This window comes from Coenobita brevimanus, chromosome 102, assembly GCF_032717465.1.
Source record: "Coenobita brevimanus isolate Jiangsu-jjx chromosome 102, ASM3271746v2, whole genome shotgun sequence".
In the NCBI taxonomy this organism is placed as follows: Eukaryota; Metazoa; Arthropoda; class Malacostraca; order Decapoda; family Coenobitidae; genus Coenobita; species Coenobita brevimanus.
The window spans coordinates 32,078,831-32,105,268 of record NC_137055.1 but is presented as its reverse complement, the minus strand read 5'-3'; the positions used below and the strand labels follow the sequence as shown (position 1 = coordinate 32,105,268).

At 44.0% G+C, this 26,438-nt stretch overlaps 1 protein-coding gene across 1 annotated transcript in view; it reads right to left on the bottom strand.

Moving 5' to 3' along the window:
* LOC145415450 (retinol dehydrogenase 13-like) overlaps window positions 1-26,438 on the bottom strand; it is a 188,449-nt gene that overhangs the window by 9,266 nt on the left and 152,745 nt on the right. Inside the window, exons 5-7 of the mRNA XM_080284727.1 lie at window positions 24,091-24,285; window positions 21,452-21,567; window positions 18,844-18,933 (exon numbers count right to left, since the gene is read on the bottom strand). Coding sequence (XP_080140853.1) covers window positions 18,844-18,933; window positions 21,452-21,567; window positions 24,091-24,285 — 401 coding nt within the window. The remainder of the gene's footprint in view (window positions 1-18,843; window positions 18,934-21,451; window positions 21,568-24,090; window positions 24,286-26,438) is intronic.

Here is a 26,438-nt window from a genome sequence, read left to right as displayed (position 1 = left end):
CAGCTCCTTGAGTTCGTGTTTCCTAATTGGGGGGCTTTGCCCCCCAGACCCCCCAGCCCTGGCCGTGTTTCCTAACTGGGGGGCTTCGCTTCCCAGACCCCCCATTACATTAACCTAACCTAACCTAACCTATCCTAGGGGAATGCTTACCTAGAGATCAGAAACGGTGAATTTGCACTGCACCTTCCCCTTACTCTTATTTTTTTTTTCCACCGGCCACAGTACCACTGATGTCTGTCTTCCCGATATTTGCAGGGCAAATCACACACTTTACACTGCACTGCACTTTGCAAAACCCCGTGTTTTCTTAGTAGTTCAATAGATGTTTCGTTACTGTGATAGTCCTTGATAATCTGCCAGTAGTCCGTCTTATTCCCGATACAAGCTTTGAAATCGACAACACGTTCTTCTGCACCGGAGGCCATGACTGTGACTGACTTTCAAATCTCGGGAGTACTTGCGTCACCCACAAACACTTGAAGCTGATTGGCTGGTTTTACTTACGACTGTTGTGATTGGCTGGTTTCAAAAGTCCCTCTTCCTTTGCGACGCCTGATTGGCTGATTTTAAACCTCACATATACGAAATTACCAGCCGAGTACACTCGAGTCCAGCCGACTTAGACCGAGTGAACGTGCCCGCACCAGCAAATATGGCGTGACATTCATCTCAAATAATTAAGAAAAATAACATATATCTCGGAAAGTAGTTATTTGCGACGGATGTTTACTGAGAAGAAAATGATGTACTCAATACACCCGACATATAGAGATAAGTCACATTTTCCAGCGACCGGGTGGGATTAAAGTAAAATAATACCCAGACAGCTCCTGCACCGACATCATCGGCCAGAAAACCACGTCTGACCGGACCTAAGTACGATCCTGACTACTTCTTTGAATCAACCCCGGCCATAGACACCGACATCTCTCCTCGAACCTCCGACACCTCCTACCACGACTCTACCAACGCCGCCGTCTCCCCAGGAACATCTGGCTTCACACATCTTCACGAAACCACCGAAACCTCCGCCCAAGAGCTTTCCCCACCCCAAGACGACAATGAGGGCTTCACTGTTGTCCAGAGGAAACGGCGCCCTGCTGCCAAGACTGCCTGCCCCCTGGGGCCCCCTGCCACCTCCCCCTCAGTTCCAAATGCTCACACTGCATCAGCCACACCCCTCACCCCACGCGCCCACAACCGCCAGCAGATACAACCCCCCCCCTCCTCACCACACAACCTCATCACCAGTACCCTGCCTTCATCATCACACCGAATGAAAACTTCTCATCCACATAATAAAATGACGTTGTCACTGCCATAGCCGCTGCACACCCTTCCCTCAAATTTAAAGTCATTCATTTAAAGAATCTAGACACAACCATTGTCCCACTAGATGACGTCATCCATGATGCACTGACCACCCTTGATTCCGTGGCTGGGGAAGCAATCAACATCCAAAAGCGAGACCCCAACCTCAGTCTACATATTTACGTCCTCACCAAATACCCAACATCTTTTCCCATGACAGCCATCTTAGATCACCCCCTCGTCGAAAACACAGAGCGCTGCCAGGTCAAGGGGCAAGAAACAAGGCAGGTGATAGTCTCCATACGTGGCCCCGTTCCCCCTGTCCTCGACCTAGGAACATGGGGCAAATACCAGCTGCACCCCTACACCCCAGAACCCCTATGCTGCTTCAATTGTCAACGCTATGGACACCACCAGACACGATGCTCCCGCCCGCCAACTTGTGCCGTGTGCAGCAGCTGCCACGCCACTCGGGCCTGCCTTACCAAGATCAAGGCTCAGCAACCGGTCACTGCATGCTGCCCAAATTGCGGCAGGACACACCATGCATGGAACAAGGCCTGCCCGATGAGAAGGAAATGTGTTCAGTTGGGGATGGAAAGGGAGGTGCCCTGGGTCCAAGGCCACCTCACGGCTCCCCTAGCTCCTTCAAGTACCTCCACCTGGGGCCAGCGTACCGCCACCTCCCCCCCCTCCCCCGTCGACCACCGACTTTCCTCCCCTACCAACCCCCATTGTCACTCTTCAGGTGACTCCCCACCCCTTGACAAAACCGCCTCACCAACCGCGCACTCCACTCACACAGCCCCACCACTAACCACCACCTGACACACGCCCACATCAGCACACAAGCACACAGACCACCTTGGAAGCTTTCACACAGTCCCCACAGCCAGACACCACTCTTCCCAAAGACCACTTCATTTTCAAAGCAGAACATCTAAAAAATCTAGGCCGAATGCTATGCAACACAATGGTGACAGTGCTAGAATTGATCCTCAAGCGGCCTAAAGATCCAAGCCCCCTCCGCTCTGCAATATTGTCGACAACTCAAAACTGGGTCGAACATCCAGACCCCCACACCATTGCCTCCGAAGACCTAACCCAAGCCACTCCCCCACAACACAACAAATCATAACACAGCCTCCTCCACCTCCTCCCAACTCAGACCTCACACATCAATCATGCCACAGACAACACAACCGCACAAAGCATACACCCCGAGATGCCAGGAACCATTCCCTCTCCACCAACAGACCCACCGAGCACAAGAAAGTATCAGTAAAAGCCCCACCCCACCAACCTCGCAAGTGCTCTGTGGAGAGAGGGAGACCCCACTCCAGATCCCTCCTACCCTCTCCCACCCCAACAACCTAGGGGACACAAGCAATACCGCCAACACCTCCTCACCTCCCACCTCCCTCTGCATACTGCAGTGGAACATCCTTGGCGCCTCTGCACGCTGCTCCCTGCTGGAGGAAGTCGCACATAACGACAACATTGACATCTTCCTCCTGCAGGAGTCTCTGTTAAGCAAGCACCACCCACTGCGTATGCAGGGCTTCAACCCCTTCCTGCTTCCCTATGTGCGTGGTGGTCCTTGAGGCTGCACCATCCTTGTCCGTAATCACATTCCTGCAGCCGCCATCAGCCCCCTTGCAGACTGTTCTGAGGCAGAGATTCAGGGAGTGGACCTCACCCTAACACACGGTCACCTTAAAATATATAATGTCTACCGTTCACCCACGGTTGATCTCAGACTGAGGGAGCTACTCTCACTCTCTGCAGCAGAACAAGTCTTTGTTGGGGGAGACATTAATGCCCACCACTCCTGCCTTAACTCCCCAAGCCCCACAAACCCCACAGGACGCCACCTAGCTACGGTCCTGGAAGAAACACCATCCATCACTCTCTTAAATGACATTGACACTCCAACACACCTACAAGGGGGCAGGCTAGACCTCTCTCTCGTGTCCTCCACTCTAGCACCACATGGGAGATCCACCCCACTCTAACCTCCGACCACCATGCCATCATCTGCACCATCCCAATCGCCCCACTCCCCAGATCCCCTGGGCCCCCTCCCCTGGTGGAACACCAAGCGTGCGGACTGGAGTCTGTACACAAACACCCTAGATGGCCTCATCAATACCAATTCCTCGCGAGACCTAGATGAACACGCTTCCCAGATTATAAGTGCCTTTCAAGCGGCAGAAGGAACAGCAATCCCCACCACCACCCCCATAAAGCGCCACCACAAGAACCACTGGTACTAATGCCCCAGAGTCAAAGAACTCAATCATCATCTTAATAGGGCTAAAAAGATCTACAGGGCCAACCCCAACCCCGAGGAATATCTCCAATCAGTCATCTGGCACTCCGTTGCGAGAAAAACACCATCAAAGAGCAGAAATGGCTGGAGTGGTGTCAGTCACTAGGAGCCCATTCCAACCTCGGCTCCATCTAGAAGAAACTGAAAGCAGTCTCCAGCCCCCTCCCTGTCCGACCTCCAACTCATCCAAATCCCCGTGAAGAGGCAGAAAACCTGGCAGAGACCTTCGCCAGATGCACCTCCCCCACGCATCTCCCAAGCGATATCAGGCGCCGGCAGGAGGAACTCCACCAACACAGAGCCAAAGTGATCCGCATCAACCAAAACACCCCAGCTGAGTCTGATCGCCCCTTCACAGCACACGAGCTGGCCCAAGCAAAGAAAATCGGCACCGATACAGCCCCTGGCCTAGACGGAATTACTTACAGCATGCTTTCACATGCGGGCCCAGTGGCCAAGAAGGCCCTTCTGGACCTCCTCAACCACTTCTGGACCTTAGGCCGTTTGCCCTAGCAGTGGAAGCATGCTGTAATACACCCAATCCCTAAACACAATGATCCCAACAACCCCAGATCCATCTCACTCATTAGCTGCCTCGGCAAAACAGCTGAGCGCATGGTGCTCCACCGCCTCCAATGGTGCTTGCCCCCCCTCTCACTGCCACACTTTTGCATACACCAAAGGCAAAGAGGCCGCAGAATGTCTCGGCTCCTTTCTCTCTGAACTCTGAGGAAGCAAGGACTTGCTGTCTTCAATGACCTCGAGAAAGCCTTCGAGCTTGCATGTCCTGAGGCGATCCTGGCAACCTTGGCACACAAGGGTGTGAAGGTTCGCCTTCTCTGTTGGCTCGGTGACTTTTTCCGAGATCGTGAAGCCGCTGTCCGCTTCCAAGGACACACGTCTGCCCCACACCGACATCAAAACGACACTCCACAAGGCAGTATCCTCAGTCCAACATTGCTCAACACCCTTGTGGAGTGCCTCTTACACACTGATCTAGGCCCGGGAACTCATCTACTTTGTTATGCTGATGACCTTGCCCTCATTGTCTACAAAGGCCCCTTCCTTTCACGAGCACAAAGGGCTCTTTCAAAGCTCGTCTCTGAATGCAGGGAACTGGGACTCAAAATTAATGTCAACAAACCAAAGCTCTTCCCCTAGGTATTGGGCCTCCCACTGACCACCTACGACTCGAAAACATGCCCATTGAATATGTGACATCCCACAAATACCTGGGGGTAATAATAGACTCCCACCTTTCTTTCAGAGATGAAGTCACACGACTCGGAGAAAACCAAAACGCGCACCTCCACGCTTAGAGCCCTAGCAAGCAAAGGGGGAGGTGCATCCTTCAAAGTCCTCCATCTCTTTTATATACAGGCCGTCAGATCAGTTATTGACTACTCTGCCCCTGTCCTCCTCACCATCGACACTGCCCAGTCAAACAGACTGGAGGTCATTCAAAACGAAGCCCTGAGGATCATGACTGACTCTCCATGGTGGACCAAGCTATGCAACCTCTGCCTGGAATGTGAATTAGAATCCCTCCACCTTTGCATCCAGGAAAAAGTGACAAGCCTAGCCATCAAACTTGCTCGTACAGCCTCCCCCCTCCCTCTCCTCTCACGCATAAAAGCCGCAACCGGCCTTCACCCTGACATCCTCTCCCGGAGCTGGATGCACAGCACAGCCCGTACTATCCACACTTTAAACCTCCCCGCCGCCATGTTGCAAGCTCCTGACTCTCCCGCCCCTCATTACCACCCCCAAGCCCCCTGGGACTCATCCTTATACAACCTCCTCCTCCCAGACTCACCAAACAAAGCACACACCCCAACTCAGTTACTGCGCCAGGAGGGGCTACAACGTATTGCCTCCATCACCCCTCCTGACACAGTCACTTACTACACGGATGGCTTCGTTACAGACACACGAGCCGAGGCCGCCTTTGTGTGTGGCGACCACATTCACGGCTTCCGTGTCACAAATGGGGCCTTCACACTTCAAACTGAACTTGCTGCTATTTGAAGCAGCTTTAAAAGATGCCCTCCACACTGCACCCTCCTCGACCATCGTCATTTATTCTGACTCCACCGCCACAATCCATATCCTTAGACAATCCTCACCCTCTGACAACCTCGCATTAACCACCAACATCCTTGCAACAGCCCAACAGATCCGAGAGGCAGTGGGATCCATCACCATCAACTGGATCCCCAGCCACGTTGGAATAAGGGGGAATGAGAGGGCAGACGAGGCAGCAAAACATGCGTCACTCGCCCCCACATTGACACAGGCGTACCCCCCAGCCTCTCACGCATTAAACAAAAATTTAAACAACAAACAGCCGGATGCAACCATAACGATCACGAGGCAGAAGTTCAACTCGGTTCTCCATCTGCTACCTGGTTTGCCCAGGCCACAAAATATGCCAGCCTCATGCTGCCACTACCAAAAGACAACCACCTCCTCACCCACCTTCGTCGCCTCCGACTGGGGTTCGGTTGCAAAACTGACATCACCACCACTGACAACCCCTCTCCCACAGAATGCGAACACTGTGAGGCCTCCACCTCTCAACCACTCCTTCTTTACCTGCTTAGTTGCCCTGCCACATCTCGTCTCCGGGTCAAACTCCCCTACTCTAACCCCGACACCCCGAGATCCCAAAATGATCCTATTCCCCTGTGCATGCTCCGCAAGGCTGCTGCTGACATCATCGCCACTAAACCATCTCACACCCTCCTAGAAGTGGCACAAACCACCCGACCTCCTAAATAACCCCCCCCCAAAAAAAATAAAAATGTAGAAGAACCGCAGTGTGCTGCTGAGCCCTTTGGGGCACCTCAATGCTCATGCCCTATCTTCCCTGTTACTATACAAGCCTTCCCACACTGACCAGGCTAATGGATGGCCCGGCCTGCACTCTAAGTGCAGAAAACTTGAAACGAACGAACGATATGACTGTGTGACTCACTCCACCACCTTTGTTTGATTCGCAAGTCGGTATTTAAGCCTCATAATCTCCCCCCTTCCGTTGTTTTCACATTGAGAGTTATAGAGAATAAAGTGATTAACAGTGTGTTCAATAGCAAAGTTCTTGTGTGACTCACTCCACCGCCTTTGTTTGATTCGCAGATTTTAACATCAAATCAAGTCGTAATCTGCCAAACGCGTCACCACACTTACATACTATACACTTCCCTCCCCCATTAATTGTGTTAGGCAAAGATCTAAATCATTGTACCTTAATCTAAGTTAAGGAGTTTTCTGTATTATAAGTCACAAAGGTAATAATGTAATCGAAGTGTATTTCATTAGTCTAAAATGATAATCTCATTCTCGGAAGTTGTGTAATATTGAATTAGGTCATTTTGGGTCTTACCATTTATTGAACTGAGTGTTATGATTAAGTCTCATCACTGAAGTGAAAGTGTTATTGTAGGAGAGTGGTGCAGGATGTATTATTAAGTGGTCTTTATACTGTTTTAGTATCGTCCCTCCTCGAGTCCTTCAGTGACCAAGGAGATAGACATCCATTCATAACTCGTATGGTCCTTCTGTTCCATGTGGTATTAGAACAATGTTAACTAGGGAAGTGAGTCTATGGATTTAAGCATTTATCTAATTTTGGGTGTAATTAAAATCACTGTTATACTCTTTAAATTCGGATTTCGAACTACCCTTCTTTGATGGTTATGTATGGGGCGTCCCGCAAGGTGTACTACTAGGGAGAATAACAATTCGAGAGCCTAAGCCTACCTAAATTCATGCTGACCCATTCAGTATGAAATCTGATCCTACAGTTTGGCATAAGTTGGGTAAGTCATTGCTATCTATCTTGGAGTAAAAGGGGCGTAAAACACACCAGTTGGTTTCGGTTACACTAAAACAGGCTCGGTAACTTAATGGCAGCCACGTTAGTAAGTCAAAAGTGTTATGCTCAAGGTCAGTACAGTGATGGATAGCAATAAAGAATATCACGCTACCACACCTACTATCCTCCATAAATTCTAATACAACCTTGAATTGAACTAAGACAACTAGAACCGACATAGAAACTTCACCTGATTCTAAACTCCCATTACCAACTGTCACCCTTGTAATCTCAACTTTAAATTCAGTGCGCATCCTGGTTATTTACAATGCAACGCTAAGCGGTGATAGGCCTATATGAAATTGTTGTAAGAGGAGAGACTGTAGTGTCTAAGTTTTGTGGGATCAGAATCATCGTAACATTACACCAGTGTCTTAATAGTGAGATATGATTAAAGTTCTAAAGCAATACACTGGGGTTAGCAGTGGTATCCATTAAAATTCTCGGCAATACACGGGTGGCCAGTGAGTTATATTTAAAATTTCCTACCAATACACATATAACTGATGTAAGGGTGCTAATGTTTTCATGACCGCTTCCGATACTCCGTGGCCCGGTTGTTGAAGGAACTACTGTCTTCTAGAATGGTGACTGTTGGTCACCTGCAGAAGAAAATAAATGGTATTCTGAACCCAACTCTGACCTTGTTCCTAACATTTGACAAGTAAACATTGCCTGCTTCTGTGAAACTTGGTTGGCTATCACTTCCAGTGAAGCCAGACATGTCGATCCTAAAGCAGTGTTTCCACTTGCAGGAAATATGGACATGTTAGCTGTTTTTGCCACAGTGTACAGGCTGATCTTCCTAGTGTCTGTGTCTCCTGTGGCGGACTAAGCCATGCCAGTGACTGTCTAGGACCCCCATAAATGCTATCACTGCTGTATATTCTTAACTCTGTCCTCGCTACTGTCTGGAGAAGGATATTTTGTCCATTTGTATGCCTGAGAAGGTTTCGTTTTTTGAAGGAAACATGAGGGCCCAGACTCCTCCCTTCCAGCCTAGGTTATTTATTCTTCTCTCATTTCTGGTGCGCTTGTGTGCCGCCCTGTGTCTCAGAAGCTGCCTCGATCTATTCCATTGCCCACTTCTCCATCTGGTGATTCGCAGGATGCTGTACTTAAGGTTAGTATTGGTTGTACGGCTGGTGTTCGCCCACTCTCTTCTCCGACTGTTTCTGCCCCCACTTCAGAGGCCGAGGGCTTTCCTACTTCTGTGGTGGTGGCAGATGTCCACGTTGACTTGTCCTGCCTTGTCCAGCCTCCCCAAAATTCCATCTGTATCTGGCAAACGTCTCCGTGGTTCTTCAGAGTACTCTGAGCCTAAAGATCATCCACCAAAAGTCTCTGTTATGGAACCTTGTGTGGACCTCTCTGCTGTTCCCACTGCGCTGGAATCTATGGAGTCTAGCCAGGTGCTGGCTGAAGCTGGTGTTTCGATGGTAGTCCTGCCCCAACCTAGGGGTGATGTTGCACGGATCGTTGGTGCTTCAGTTTTGCTGCTTAGGATATCATCCTCACAGGTGTTTCGCTTCTATGGAGTCTGCTCCTATTTTTGAGGCTTTTGGTGATGGCACTGGCCGCCCTACTCCACCCATGGCGGCCTGCAAGCCACCTTCCAAGCAACCTGTTTTGCTGGCTTAGAAAAGGAGTGTTGTAACACTTTCTTCTTCCTTAATGTGAGGGCTCCTGGTGCTGGGCACTCTTTCTAGGGGCCTTCCTAAGCATCAGTCCAAACCTGTTCACTTGTCAGGGGCTGTACAGTCCCACACCTGATCCTTCCTTCACTGATCCTTCATTCAATGGATTGTCGCGGATTTCGTGTCAGCTGAGAGGAATTGTGTCATTTTGTTGCACATTTTTACCTGTATTCATGTGCATCGAGGAGATCATGGTTGGTGATGCTAATCCTTCCGGTCCTTGTGGCTACCATGCCTTTTATTCTGATCCTGTTTTAGGCCAAGGTCGTCATGGAGGTGCTGCTATGTTTCTTCACTGTGATGTTCCATTCACTCATGTGGACCTTTCCACCTACTTACAAGCTGTTGCTGTCCAGATTTTTTCCCATTTGTAGTCTTTATCTTTTCCCTAGTGCTGCTGTCGAAAGTGTGAATCTGGAACACCGTCTTCATAACCTTCCTAAATCGTTTCTTTTACTAGGTGATTTAAATGGTCATCACCCACTGTGGGGTGACAGTGACGCCAATCCTTGGGGTGCTATGCTGGCTTTTTTAGTGGAGGATGAGGAATTGGGTATTTTGAATTCCAATAAAATGTGTCTCCACAGCCAGAGTGGGACTTTACTTCAATTGATTTGTCCCTGTGTTCAGCTTATGTTGTTTTAGATTTGAACTGGGGTGTGTTGCTAGGCCGAAATGGGAGCGACCATTTCTCATTACTTTTATCTGCTGCTGAGTGTGGACCTCAACCTCATCTTCCTCGGTGGTACCTGGATAAGAAAGATTGGCCACTTATCATGGAATTAAGTTTGATTGACCATTATGTGAATGATTTTGGCTGTGTTGATAAGGCGATGCCTTAATTAATTCAAGTGTTGCATTCAGCGACCCTGTTTTCTTTTCCAAGAAAGACAGGTCAGTTTCCCAAACGTCTGCTTCCTTGGTGGGACCCTGAGTGCAGTTTCACAGCGACAGCCAAACGAGTCGCCTTCTCTCGGTTTCGTCGCCACCACTGGGACCCTCAGTATCTGGTGGCGTATCGGAGGGTTCGAGCTCATGTGCTCTGGGTTATAAAGGAGGCCAGATGTTCATCCTGGAAAAGTTATATTTCCTCCATCAGCTCAAGAACTTTTCTTATTCAGGTGTGGAACTAGGCGAGGAAAATTTCAGGAAAATTTGCCATTTCCTCTCCTTCTGTTTTATCTGCAGCAGGTGGGACGGTGGCTGATCCTTTTCGTGTTGCAGAGTTGTTTGTTGATCATTTTGCCACTGTGTCACAGATGGATACAGATTCGCCTTTGGCATGCCACTGTCGGTGCTTATATGTCTCGTGATCTCAGTTTTGCCTCTTCTGAGTGAGAATCTTATAATGTCCCCTTTTCAGTTTCTGAACTTCAGGTACCGGTAGCTTTGTTGCAGTGCCTTGCTTCCTCTCCTGGCTGTGATGATATTCCTTATGCTTTTTTACGTCACCCGCCTGATGAGGCCCTGTCATTGTTTAATAACAGCTTGTGTTCTAGTGAGTTACCAAAGTGTTGGGGCGATGCTGTAGTTATCCCCATCCCCAAGCGAGGTAAGGAGCACCTACAGGCCACAAATTATTGGCCCATTTCTTTGACTTCTTATATGTCTAAGGTCTTGGAAAACAGTCAGTGGTCGGCTTGTGTGGTTTTTGAAGAAAGATGACATCTTATCCCCTGCTCATTATGGTTTTCGTAAAATGCGATCAACCTTTGATGCCTTGCTGTCCTATATGCATACGTAAATAAATACATATATACATAAATACATATTTACAACCAGTGGCAAAATGGTAGCATTGCCAGCTCGCAAATGGAAGACCTCATGTTTTATTACTGGGCTGGTTGGACTCTTGGACAAGGTTCATTTCCATCTTATATCTGTTCACCCAGCACAACAATTGAGGATCTGGAAGTAAATTCAGCTGTTGCTTATCGTTCAGTAGGGCTTGTTTTGAGCAATATAGTGGTGAACTTTGAGAGAAGCCATTGATGTAACATTTGTTAACTTCTGATTATCTTTCCTAGGATGTGGGTAGGTTCACTGTAGCTGTAATAATTTGCGAGAAACTTTGATTTTTTATTCTCGATTTGGCGTTTTTTGGTATTTTTTCAGCAATATTGTGACGAATTTTAAGAAATGTCACTTATGTAACATCTGTCACTTTTAAGCTTTCCAATGATGTGCAAAGATCTGCTGTAGGTCTAATAGTCTCTGGATAGTCTCTGAAATAATACAGTTTTGGTGCTATTCGATACTTAGTTTGGCTTTTTCAGTTATATGGTGGCGAGCTTTCAGAAAAGTCACACTGAAATAACTCATAAATTAATTATTTACATGCGCTTCAGCCATGTCCATACATGCAAGCCAACACATATTTGTCACTGGCTGATGTTCAGTTTGGCAATTTTTACTTCTATTTTCTTTTTTCCATAACAATAATATGGTTGTGAATTTAGCGGGAAATTGCAGAAGTAAAGCCCAATGCTTTGTCATAAGGTTTCCAGTACTGTGAATAAATCCACTGTAGCTTTAATAGTCTCCTAAATAAGTTTCTGTGCTGCGCGAGATAGGCGAAGCTCGACCCATTTTAAAATTTCTCACTCGGTCGACCAAGAAACTCTAGCACTTGTTGTTTGATCCCGATCCGCCTAGCTAAGCAGACCCTTCGACAGGTGATAAGGAGCTGCCCCTGTGGGGTCGTCCAACGTTCCTTACACTGTTGATACCGTGTCTGCCTCAGGCTCGTATTCTCATCGGGTAAGAAGACTTCATAACATCTCTTGAGGGACTTATTTATTCTATGGCAGGTAAATACCCTTTTGTACGTTATGTATGTGAGGAGATATTGGAATTTACATAACACAGAGGAGTACAGGAGGATGCAATAAGCAAAATAAATTGCTAAGGAAAAGGTGTTAGTTTCCTTAACCGACGAGAATACGGTCTTTAGTGTGATATGTGTTGTGCAGTGCTACATTACGTGTTATTTTGTGTGGGCTTGTTCTACAAGTGGGGCACGCCATCTGCGATTTCACCCAACCCGAACTGAAGCTGGTATCTGAGGAAGGCTGAATGATGTCCGGGTGAAGTCGATCAGCTCTAAAGATACTTCATGTGAGTGGATGTCGGGAGGGAGGATGATCGAGGGGCAGTGAGCGTGCAGGTGTTATTTCCTTGCTAGTGTTACAATATCTGGAGATGGGATGTTGCTGAAGAGGTTCCGGTAATGTTATGGTGTGTAGCTCTGTCATTAAATGACATGGGTGCTGTTTGTTTGCTCAGGCCGCTGCGTAGATTTGTGTGTCTCTCACATTAGGGTGCGCTTTAACTAGCAGAATTATACTTTCAAATGACTAAGTGAACGGAGAGAGTGGTGTTGGTGCAGCCAGTGATGATGAATAGGGCGTTATTTTTATGATTTGCAAGGCATTGCAGTGGGTGTTAGATGGGTTGGAGCCCATGCTGGGGAGGAATAGAACGCCATTGATCTGATATACCGTTTGGAAAGAGAGAGAGAGAGAGAGAGAGAGAGAGAGAGTTTTGCCAAGAGTCTATCCTGCAAGTGCCCTGAGTGCAATGAGTCGGGAGGTGCACCGCCTCTTGATGTCTGATATGCGATCCTCGAAGGTGAGTACAGTGTCATATATTACTCTAAGGAACGTAGAAGAGGATGTGAATGTCACTTGTACATAGTTGTGATGACATAGGAGTACCTGTGCTCATGCTTACCGCTGGTGATGAGTGTGATATTGCATCTGGCTGCAGCGACCAACAACCTGTTGTCGTCGACACATGCGTGAAGTGAGCTGGGGTAGTCTTGTTGCAGTGTTCAAGTAGTGTCTGCGATGTGATGTGTGGATGTTATGGAAATGTCATCTGTTTATGTGGCTATATATATGGGCAGTTGGGGCGTGGGAATATCATACATGAGTGAAGGTGGATGGACGGAGCCCTCTGGAACTTCTTTAGGAAAGATTTATGTTCGTGATTACTTGTCCTGATGCGTAACAAGTACTTGCCTACAAGATGAGTAATTGGCATGCCGGTGTTTGGTGTTGCTATCCATGTTTGTTTTGTAAATTTTAGTAATTAGTTTGCGCCGGGGGATGGCATCAAAGGCTTCAGTAATGTCTCCTGTTGTGAGAAGTGGAAGTTGAGAGGTACTGTAGAGTTGTTGCTGTCAAATGCGTGTTGTGTGAGGTTGGGTAGTAGGGTGTTTGTGAAGTGTATTGATTTAAAGCCGTGTTGCGAGGGAACAAGGGTGCCATGAGGTGTGTCTGTTAAGACTTAGGAGGTCGATTATCTTGGATGGGGTGATGAGAAGTATTATGGGTCTGTGCGAAGAAGCGTGTGTCGAGTCATTGTTTGGTTGCAGTACAGTGCTGATTATCCGATGTTTCCAGGTGCTGGGAATGCTATAATGGGCGTATGAGGAGCTGCTGATGTTTGAGTCTGGATGCCGTGTTTCAGGTTTAGGTTGCTGATGTCATCTAACCCTGTGCTTGTAGAGTTCTCACTTTTCTTAATAATGTTACTTGTCTGTTCTGGAGTAAGAGGGTTAAGTTCTGGTCAAGTGGAAAGGACAACATAGGCAAAGAAGCTTGCTTTTCTGACTCGGTGTGTGTTGGTGCAAACTGTAAGGTGACTTACTTGCGTAGTGATGCACGAGTACCTCTGTTTGTTCTTTGTTGGAAATGATGATGGAAAGGGTCTTGGTGTGTTTGTTCGTGATTTAGTAATGGTGTTAAGTGTTATGCAGAGCTGGAAGGGTTATGTGGAGTAGCTGAGTAATTGTTATATATAGACTTCCCAGTTTTCAGTTTTCTTTGTGTTAATATTGTTGTCAGTGTCGTTGTTTAATTCCTGGAGCCTTGTGACAATATCATTTGTGTGTGTGTGGCATAGGATTTTTTGTGTCTCTGTGCGTCCAGTTATTTTGTGAGGCGAGCGATCTCCTGTGTAGAGTTGCTTTTTTTTTTTAATGCAAGGAAGAAGGAACCAAACGCCAGGAGTCCGCAAATTGTTTCTGTCAAGGGAAAACAAAAACAACAAAACAGAGAGCCAAATTCGAGATCCGTTCATGTGGATGTAGTGTCTCTTGTTGCGTGGTGGAATATGGTGCTTGTCTACGTTAATGATGTAAAATTTCATACTGTACCTGCCGATTGTACTGGGCGAGTTTTTCGTAGTGCTGAAGTGATGTTCAGTTTCTTTGATGAATTTGATCCAGTAAACTTTCCTGTAGTTTACGGAAGTGATGTGTGTTTTTCTCTGGTATGAGGTGTATTACAATGGCGATAATGATGAAGGGGAGGGGGGTGGATGTGAAGGGATTTTGGGGTCCATCTGTCTGGTAATGGTGAGCGTTAGTGTGGGTAAACAGAATATGATGCCTCTAGCAGTGAATTGAAGAGCAAAAGCTACATGTAACTCCTAAAGGTCGAGAACTCTTTGCCACTAAATATATTTGCTTCAAGACAGCGATAACGAAATAATGAAGCAAGTCACTGGACATGAAGAATCAAGGCTGGATGCACGAGTTGCGAAGACAACATTCAGTGTGGCACCTTGTCACTTTTGGAATAATGAGTTTAGCATGTTGGCTGGTTAACTGCAATTTTTAACAATCTTTTACGTGAACTAAAACTTCACTCCACGTTCGTATTACGTATTTTTATCTCAACCAAGCATCTAACAGCTTAGGCTCAGCTTGTTTGTTGTCTTCCATTCTTGTCGCCAGTCTGTGTCCCTGTTAGTAACATAAAGGAAATGAATGGAACTGTATCAAATAGGAAATAATAAATAAGGATTATCAGAAAAACAAGTGATAAAATTTGGAGGTGAAAAGCCAAGGTCATGGAATAGTGAAAAACACTCGGATGCAGTAGCAACTAATTACGCACCTTTATTGAAAACAAAGAGGCAAGTGAGAAATCAAGGGTGAAAAAGGTCAAGGGTCAGAGTCAATTCAGAACATGAATAACATTAAAGCATTCATACGGGAAATGATATAAGATAAAAACATCGGCCAAAGACCATAATGTTCCTGATAGACAGCTCTTTCATTTCGTACTGCAGTCTTAACGTGTATCCTCAGACTTTTATTAAGAGTTCAGGGACAAAACTGAATTTATTTCACCATACACTTTGGAACCTTGAAGGAGGTGTATGCTGAGTATATATATATATATATATATATATATATATATATATATATATATATATATATATATATATATATATATATATATATATATATATATTTAAATGACATTTTTTTGAACTGGGGGAGTTAGATACAGACATCAGTAGCCTTCTTTACTATAAGTCTGTCATAGGTTTGGTGGTAGCAAAATTGGAAGAACACCAACGATCTGACGGGGTGAACTGTGTGGTGCTGATACAGAGGCAGCCTTCCATCATTGTGATCGGTTGAGGATACGTGCGGCACATTCGAAAAACAACTGTGGCCAGGAAGAGAAATAATCTTTGTTATCGTTATCTTAACCATTTTTTCCATTTACATGTCTTCATTTTATTCTTGTTGCTATCGAACTGTATATTAAGGAAACACCAGAGAGCTAAAGAAGTTAATAAAGGCAATGTTAAACTCGTCTGGTTCGAAAAGCCTCTCTTAAGCTGAAGGTAACTATCAGCATCTTGAAAGAATGGGTTAAATATACGGCAACATGTTGAAGAAGGTATTTTTGCAGTCTAGTTATTCCCTTGATAGACGCTGCCCTGTATGGGCCAAGTCTGATAAACTCTTATCCTTTTTCTAACGTTCTCGTAAATATGTGGTTGTAAGGACGTTCCTTGTTGTGCCTGCTCGTATGGTTGGTACCTCCTCCTAATCTGTTTGTTTTCATTATCCTGGGAGTTAAAAAAAAAATATTTATTTTTATCCAGATTTGACCCGCAAACTGATTATCCTGGGAGTAAAAAAAAAATATTTATTTTTATCCAGATTTGACCCGCAAACTGATTACATAATTATAAAGAAAATATGCCCCAATGTTTCAACAAAACAGACAAACAATATTAGCATGTTGAAGGTATGGTAGCTCTTGCCCCTTCAAGGAATACATGAGTGTGTAAGATTTTTCTCAAGTTGAAAATAGCCTATTTGTTCTAATGAGTTTGATTTTTAGGTGTACTTCTGTTTCAGTTTACCAAGTTATTTTTATATTAATTATGGCAGACTATTCATAACAGATTCCACAGAGAATGCATTTTCGGAGATACAGTCTAGCCTCAGCTGTGAACAGATCTCATGCTAGACATGTACAAAAGAATCCTTTCGTCCAGGTAGGATGCCTAGAGCTGAAACTGCCCTATAGACTGTTTACATCTACTATTATGTGTAATAACATTGGTGTGCATTTCTGTAACTTTCTCTCTGTATCACGTAGACTAATAGAGTGAAAGACAAAGGAAAAAAACATTTTTTTTTTTAGTGAACTAGAGATGATTCTGAAGGCAAATCTATTGTACTTCCTCAGTATGACAGCTTTTATTCTTATACCATCGAACGATTTGATAGACTTATGTAACCTTTGTAGAGAGGGAATCACAAACTCATAGTTCTTCGCTTAAAGACAGTGGCGTCTCTTTACCCTTTTAACCCAATATTGTGTTTTCTGATTTATTCTCTAACCCCCATACGATTTTTGTCCTCTCCAATGAGCCCTTCTTGTAGTGAAAGGGTAACTGAAGGCTGAATTTAACGCCTTTCCTTCGAAAAATCTCTCCAGAACTGAATGAAATTGCTACAGCAAAAGTAACAGAAAAAAATAGGCCACGTGGGTGAAAGGATTTAATTTAATACATCTTTGCTATCAGACGATGTAATAAAGAAGGTAGTCAGTCTTAGTACTGAAGGGATTTCGATTGAAATCTGAAAGCAACCCATAGCACGGTGAGTCAGCACGCCATTTTCTGTATAACTTCTAATAACAAACTGAAGCTTCTTTAATTGACAGGATCGATCTAGTATTATTTATACATGTTTTCGAACCTTCGCTCTGGTGACTCATTTCTTCTCTTTATTCTGGCCGCTGGACGTATGCAACTCAGGAATAACCTTTAGTCCTAAAGAGGCTGAAGAAGGCTACAGCTATCCCTCTAGTCATCGCACTGAAACAGGTTAAGCAATCCATAAAGAGAGCTAAATTTTATCCCTGCTAGTTTTACTGTAAATAATGCAGAGGAACATATATGGATTATAACCTTTTAGCTGCGGTTGATACAGTATTCATTCCAGCACCATAAGATTTAGCTGAAATGAGCAGAATCTTATCAGTCAGACTGTTGAAGGGTTATCTCACTACTTATTTTCTGTTTTTTATACCCCTAGGAATATACAGTCACGAAAACAGCTACAGTACCTTCCCAGATCAGCCTGAAGAAAATTTACAACTGTCGAAACACAGTGGGAATCACATATCAACCCTACCCTTTTTACCCTAACTTGGTCTAACTTTGCAGTCTCTCCATCTTGAATACTGAGTTGTTACAAGAGATAAACATAAAAATTTAATACTGCTCATGTAAAAGTGCTTTGGAAAGGATGCAGCCAGAGTATAGTCTTTGTCCGCCATTGAGCTACGTAGAGTAAACTGCAAAAGGACAAACAGCTGGGCCAAGTTAAAATAAGTGGACAATAATGCGTGTTTTAGATGGTTTGAATTTCCCGGTATATATTCGTTAAACTATAAGAAGATAGTTATTCCCCTGGCGGTACTTAGGCTGGCACCATACGCTTTTGTTCAGCCGAGAGAAATCAAGGTAGTCAGAGCTTTAATGGCGCCTAACAAATTCATAAAACGAATCGCTGTTATGGTGAACACTGGTTACCCTAAGCTGTTTTATTATTTACATTGGGCTGTATGATAGAGACAGGAGAGTCTGGTTTAATTCTTATGCTTCCAGGATCCACTCTTGAGCTGAAAATAATAGTCTCTTGTTAGTCAGAATGAAATACAAGAGTTATCCCGACCATGGACGGGGTAAGGTGTCAGTATTAACACTCTCAGGCTCCTAGGACTCACTTTTGTTTAAAGAAACTGTCCGGTGTTAGCTGGAGTAGAATACCAGAGCTGTCTCGACCACAACAGTGTTTAAATTTGACAAAAGCATATTCCAGTATAGTGGTGTCCGATAGCCTAAGTCCCACATAATAAAGGCCAGTGCAGAAAATATCGCTATAGTGAAGTGTGATATAGTAACGTCCGATATAGCGAAGCCCAATATAGAAATGTCCAGTATAGTCGGTGCCAGTACAGCACAGTACAGTATACAGAAGTACGGTTAGTACAGTACAGTATGCTGAAGTATGGTAAGTGCAGTACAGTATACTACAGTATGGTTAGTACAGTACAGTATACTGAAGTATAGTTAGTACAGTACAGTATACTGAAGCATGGTTAGTACAGTACAGTATACTGAAGTACGGCACAGTAAAGTCCGAAATACTGAAGTCCAGTACAATAAAGTCTAATATAGAAAAAGCCAGTAAAAGTCCAGTTCGTCTGGTATAATGAAATCCGATCAAATGAAGTCCAATAAAATGAAGACCGTTATGATGAAGTCGAATGTGGTGAGGTATGCTATTGTATAATTACCTGACAGTTGACGAAATACTTCCCCGTCACGTCTTCCACCTCCTCTGATACGGCCGCATAAATCTGTGTCTGAGCTCCTCGTTCTGTGTCCTGCAAGTTGGAATTTGTGTACAGTAATATTCCAGGTACAACATTCTTTATTGTGCAGTAGACAGATAAATCATGCTTTAATGAATTCATCTTCATCAAAATACTAGTGAAAATCGGTTAAAGATCACATATCTTTTTTCCTTGTAGGTTTAGAGTCTTGAGGCCAGGCTATCGTACTTTGCTTCTATAAAAGGTAGATGGATGGCCTGGACCTTGGTGATATAACAAAAACAAAAGAGATGTTGTTGACTGCATCCATAATTGTTATAATCCTGTAGAACAGTGTTTTACAAATTTCCAGTCATGAAGACCCCCGATCTTCCAGACACTCGTACTCTGACTGCATCCCGTTTACCACACTGTTTACAAGGTGGATGTAAGTTATTGGATTTTTTTTTTTTTTTAAGTTTTTACTTTAGGATTTTGCTTATCATTTTTATAATGAAGATTAAAGGAGCGAAATATAAAAGAATATTTATTATTTACTTTTTCATTTATTTTTCATACTTGGCTTTCTACTTGAAGTTTTCTTAAATATTTCTCTCTTTATTATTTTTTTAGCATATTTAACTTCATAAAATTATATGACTGCAAAACGTACGGTGAAAACAATTAGAATATTTCGATCAGTGACTTGAAAAACAGTAACCACACACACACACACACACACACACACACACACACACACACACACACACACACACACACACACACACACACACACACAAACTAGAACAAATAATGTTATACCTCCCAGTAAGCCCAGCGTGACACAACTGACCTAAAACCGTTCGATGCTTATTTGCTGACATCCAAACACGTTCGAATGCTATGCAGAATCATTAACTTTTGAAACGTATTTTCATACATTTTTCATCGATTTATTTAATGTTAACAAAGATTATTGCCAAAAGACGCTCAAGTTCATTATTTACAAAGCAGTAGATAAATATCAGCGCTACTCGCATATCATTCTCAGCAAAAATCCAAAAGTTTTTAGCTGTTTTCCCATGAGCGTGCGCCCCTCCTGCCCACCACCAGGGGGCGCGCAACACAGTTTGGAAAACATTGCTGAAGATGATAATATTCCCAAAGGACACCCTCGTGTCCGCTCATCCATATGCTTTTCCATCATTAATTCCTTTACCTTAACCACTTAAAATTTCCTTTGTCCCTCCAAACCACCTTCTACTCCTCCAGGGGAAGGGTTGGAAGAGCTTGTGTCTTCCAGTCTTCTTGACCGAGTTCAGTCCCACCCGGGGGACGGAAAACTGAGGGGATAGAATAGAATGCTTTTTCTTTTGTATTCACACGTTCACCCTCTGTCGATATTCCCGTAAACACACCCGCTACGACACAATTTCCACATGAACTTTTCATTCTGCTCTCAGAGGAATTCTTAACCTATACCCGTACGAGAAGCGCTGGATGAGGTTGTCACTTCTTCAGTGACAGCCTTATAGATCAGTTACCCTTCAGAATCTGCAAAAACGCCCCTTGAATGTGTTAAAAGAATATCCGACAATGGGAGTGAGGTGTAAGCCGGCTACTGCAACACCACCCTGTAGATATCCACTCTCCTATAATACCTTTTATGTGTTGTGGCTTCTAGTCCTTGATCAATATACGTCCTTATTGCAACGTTAAGGAACCTATGTATCTCATGTCCAGTCCAAATAATGTGACCCACATGCATTCCCAAACTCCCATCTTTCCGTGCTCTCACTTTTAGCTATTCAGACTCATACCGGTACCATACCAAATCTCACGTTCATTATGTTGATGTGGACAATCTCTCTACTGAATCCTCCTGACCTGTGTCAAGGTCTTCACAGTACAGGCCACTCGTCTTCCTTGAGCCATTCACCAGTCCTTTTTCACATTAACATATTTTTTCTCTTCATTATGGAGCCAAAGTACTTAAAATATCCGACCACATCAAGTAGCGTTTCATTCACCAACACATCACACTTCACCCACTATCTCCATAACCACCATCAGGCAGTTAAGGTGAAATTCAACTTTCAGACTGTCCTTTGACGCAGGTGAGCGAGAGCAAATAACAAGAGTCTGATTCACTCCGCCACCACAGAACTATCATCAAAGTTTACAGTACACTTCTTAAATAATATGGGCACTGGACACTGTAATATATTCAAAGATAAGTAATTTTTTAGTATCTGGAGGCGGTCACTATCCACTCACTGGATATCCTGCCTTGTAAAGGTGACTGGTCTGAATGATAAACCAAATAAATTCCTGTAACCCAGGAATCCATTTAGTAAATTGCTAGGAACTGTACAAACAAATGAACGCCTTGTGATTTAGGGGGTTAAGGCACTCCAGTCACATGTGGCCAATAAGGTTAACATTCAAAAGACAGTTACGGTTTATTTCCCATATAATACATTTGAGGGACAAATGACTGGTCACTTTTGGCTTAAATGTCAGTAAGTAGCAAAACCCATGACCCCCCATGCTCCTGATGCTGCAATGAAGAATCACATGATTACCTTACCAGAGCTACGGCCCATACTGCGAGCTTGAGGATAGATGACAACCACCAATGCAAAGGATATTGATCAATCAGACCTGTATTGACAAGTCCCGGATGCACACTGTTGGACGTCACTCCTGCAACCATGCAAGTGAGTGTCATCATCATCATCATCATCATCATCATCATCATCATCATCAGTATCATTCTTATTATTGGTATCTGTGTCTCATTTCCCTCAATCAATGAGGTGGGATGGACTGAGAATTAGAAAAATCATAAATGAAATAGGACTATCAACCGAATGCCCAAGGCATTGTCATACATGTATTTCTGGATGGGAGAAGGAGGGAGGTGAGAAGACAGGAAGAAATCAGTAGGATAGAAGTTGTGGAAGCAATGAAGAAAGTCAGATTGGGTAAAGCCCCAGGAACTGATGGAGTGTGTGGTGAAACTGAAGCATGGAGGAGAGACAGTAGTAGAATGGATGTGGAAGATGTGCAGACTGGTCTGGGAGGAAGGTAGAGTCCCGGAGGATTCGAAGTCAGGTATAAATATTCCCCTGTACAAAGGAAAAGGGGAAAAAGAAGTGTGTGGTAATCATAGGGGCATTTGTCTTCTTAGTGTAATAGGTAAAGTGTATGGTAGGATACTTATTGACAGAGTCAGGGAAATAGCAGAGGAAATAGTTGGAGAAGAACAGGGAGGTTTTAGAAAGGGAAGAGGTTGTGTAGATCAGATATTCATTCTTAGATCTTTAGTGGAAAAGTTTCTAGAGAAGGGAAAGAAGTTGTATGCGGCTTTCATGGATTTGGAGAAAGCATATGACAGGGTGGATAGACAAGGATTGTGGAAAGTACTAAGAATACATGGAGTAGATGGGAAGTTGTTGAATGCTGTGAAGAGTATGTATGATGGTGCTAAGGCTGCAGTGCGTGTGGATGGTGAACTGAGTGAATTTTTCTCTTTGAAGGTCGGGTTGAAACAGGGATGTGTCATGTCTCCATGCTTGTTCAATCTGTACATGGATGGGGGTAATAAAAGAGATACAAGGTAGGGCAGTGGATGTTGGAGTGGCCCTGGTGAGAGAGGGTAGTGTTTGGAAACTCCCTGTACTGTTGTTTGCAGATGATACTGTGTTGTTAAGTAAAGACGAAGGGGAGCTGCAAGGCTTGGTGGATGAGTTTGGGAGAGTGTGTAAGAAACGGAATCTAAAGGTGAATGTAGGGAAGAGTAAAGTGATGGTCTTTGAGAGAGGTGAAGTCAGTGAATGTACAGCGAATTTGGATGGTGAGGAATTGGAAAATGTGAGTACGTTTAAGTACTTGGGTAGTGTGATGAGTAAGGATGGAAGTTTGGAGGGTGAAGTGCTTGAAAGGGTACAACAAGGAAGAAAGGTTGCTGGTTCCTTGAAAGCAGTGATAAGAAAGAGGGAAGTGAGCATGGAAGTGAAAAAGTTACAACATGACAGTATTGTGATACCAACTCTAACGTATGGAAGTGAAGCTTGGACGTTGTTGGAAGGACACAAGTCAAGAGTGAGAGCAGTGGAAATGAGTTATTTAAGAGGAGCCTGTGGAGTCACGTGGAGAGACAGGCTGACAAATGGGGATATAGAGGAGCGTTGTTGTGTCGATGTGGTTGTGATAGGAAGCGTTAGGAGGAACACACTGAGGTGGTTTGACCATGTGGAGAGGATGGAGGGTGAGAGACTGACGAGGAGAGTGTATGTGAGTGAGGTAGAGGGAGGGAGAGGGAGGGGGAGGCCGAGGATGAGATTGAGAGATGGAGTGGAGAGGTATATGAGAGAGGGGGGTGTGAGTTGGGAGCAGGGCAGTGAAATGGTGGGGGACAGGGCGACGTGGAGGAGATTTGTCTGTGGCCACCCCGTACGGGATTAAGGCGTCTGGCAATAGATAGATAGATAGATAGTATTTCTGGTTATGTACAATAACTGTACGAGAAGGTAATGATGTAGAAAGAATTGTAACACTGGTGTAATTTAAACTTTGGATATTTTATCTGTTCAAAAACCTAACAAGAAGATATCCTACTATTTATATAGTTATTATCTTTACATAAATACTCAGTTTCATTGCATAATTGCGTCATTAATCCTTTTTTTTTTTTTGTTACGAGAGAGGTTTTCTATAAGGAAAGATTCAGTATGGTCACTGTTAACCCCTTTACTCTAAGGGTCTTCCAAAAACTAAGTGCCCTTTTTTGGACATAGCAAGAATTTAATCAATAAAATATATCATCGGGTGGAAGGTGCTAACTTGAATTGCATCTCTCTCATTAATGTTATTTTATCTCTTTGGCAAGAGCTCTTTAATTATTTTGACCTGTGCTAATTAATATATCTGATATGTAATATCTCCAACATGTGTTACGTAATATCACTGATGTGTGTTACGTAATATCACTGACCTGTGTTATGTAATATCACTGATGTGTGTTACGTAATATCACTGACCTGTGTTTTGTAATATCTCTGACCTGTGTTACTTAACTATACTGACCTGTGTTACGTAATATCACTGACCCGTGTTATGGAACATCTCTGACCGATGCTACGTAAATTCTCTGACCTGTACTACGTATATATCCTGACCCGTGCCACACAGTTTCTTTGACCCGTGCTATGTAATTTCTCTGACCTGAGTTGCTCAATTTCCCAGACAGCTCCAGAGCGAAGAGTATGTTGGCCAACTTGGAGATTCCGTAGGACATAAAGGAGCCAGGGTATGGTTGTTTTTCATAGTTCAGGTCGTCAGGATCGAAGGCCTTGCATAAAGTGTGTGCCTCTGAACTGATAGTGACCACTCGGGAAGGTGCGCTGGACTTGAGCTTACCTGTGGAGTAGCTTATAAAGTTAAGCAAGATTGTGCAAAGAGTATTTATTTCATCCGTTACGAGGTTACCCCTAAACTAAGTCAATACACCTGATGATATCATCATCATCATCTTCATCATCATCACCCTCCTTCTCCTCCTTCTCCTTATCATCCTCATCCTTATCATCAATCTCCTCCTCCTCCTCCTCCTCCTTATCATCATCATCATCATCATCTTCATCACCACCATCATCATAATCTCTTGATAACAAAATTAAAAAATAACCGTACAAAGGGGTTAAAGGAGGTTGTTTTAGCTTTTTACATATAATGGTCTGATACACAAAACTCATTATATAATCCTGAACGGAGCCTGTTACGGTCTCCGCAGGTGTCATTCAGACACTTTAGTCTCTCCAATAATCTCCAATAAATCTGTAAATGTAAGCTTAGGGAGAAGGGAAGATTTACCAAAATTCCGTACTTAAAATATATATATATATATATATATATATATATATATATATATATATATATATATATATATATATATATATATATATATATATATATATATATATATTGCCGGACGCCTCAATCCCGTATGGGATGGCCACAAACAAATCGCCTCCATGTCTCCTGTCCCCCGCCGTTTCACTGCTCTCCCCCAAGCTCACATCCCCGTCTCTCTTATAAACCTCTCCACTCCATCCCTTAATCTCATCCTCGGCCTTCCCCTTCCTCTCTCCTCCTGCACTTCACTCACATACACTCTCCTCGTTAGTCTCTTGCTCTCCATCCTCTCCATATATCCACACTCTCCTCGTTAGTCTCTTGCTCTCCATCCTCTCCATATATCCACACTCTCCTCGTTAGTCTCTTGCTCTCCATCCTCTCAACATAACCAAACCTCCTCAAAGTATTCCTAATGCTTGCTATCGCATCCACGTCCATACCACAACGCTCCTTCACTTCCTCATGTGTCAGTCTGTCTCTCCATGTAACTCCACATGATTCTCTCAGATAACTCATTTCCACTGTTCTCTCTCCTGACCTGTGTCCTTCCAACAAGGTCCAAGCTTCACTTCCATACGTTAGTGTAGGTATCACAATAGTATCATGAAGCAACTTTTCTACTTTCATGCTCACTTCCCTATATCTTATCACTACTTTCAATATACCAGCCACTTTTTTTCTGTGTTGTACCAGTTCAAGCACTTCATCCTCCAAATTTTCTGTCTTACTCTTCACACTACCCAAGTACTTAAATGCACTCACACTCTCCATTTTCTCATCACCCATCCTCACTGCACAATCATTGACTTCATTTCTTTCGAAGACCATAACTTTACTTTTCCTTACATTCACCTTTAGATTCCGTTTCTTACACACTCTCCCAAACTCATTCACTAAGTCCTGCAGTTTCCCTTCGTCTTCACTTAACAATACAGTGTCATCTGCCTGCAAACAACAATACAGGAAGTTTCCAAACGCTGCCCTCTCTCATTAGGGCCACTCCAACAGCCACTGCTCTACTTTCTATCTCTTTTATAACCCCATCCAACAACCATGGACACATGACACATCCTTGTTTCAATCCAACATTCAGATAGAAAAATTCACTCAGTTCATTATCCACACTCACTGCAGCCTTAGCACCCTTCATATATACTCTTCACGGCATTCAGCAACTTACCATTCACTCCATATAATCTTAGTATTTTCCACATTCCTTGTCTATCCACACTGTTAAATGCTTTCTCCAAATCGATGTAGGGCGCATACAACTTCTTTCCGTTTTCTAGAAACTTTTCCACTAAAGACCTAAGGATGAATATCTGATCTACACAACCTCTTCCCTTCCTAAAACCTCCCTGTTCTTCTCCAACTAATTCTCTATTATTTCCCACATTCGTTCAAAAGTATCCTACCATATACTTTGCCTATTACAGTATGAAGACAAATGCCCCTATGATTATCACACACTTTCCCCCCCTTTTCCTTTGTACAGGGGAAAAATCATACCTGACTTCCAGTCCTCCGGGGCCGTACCTTCCTCCCAGGCCAATCTGTATATCATCCATATCCATTCTACCACTATCTCTCCCCCATGCTTTATCATTTCACCACACACTCCATCAAGTCATGGGGCTTACCCCATTTTGTCTTCA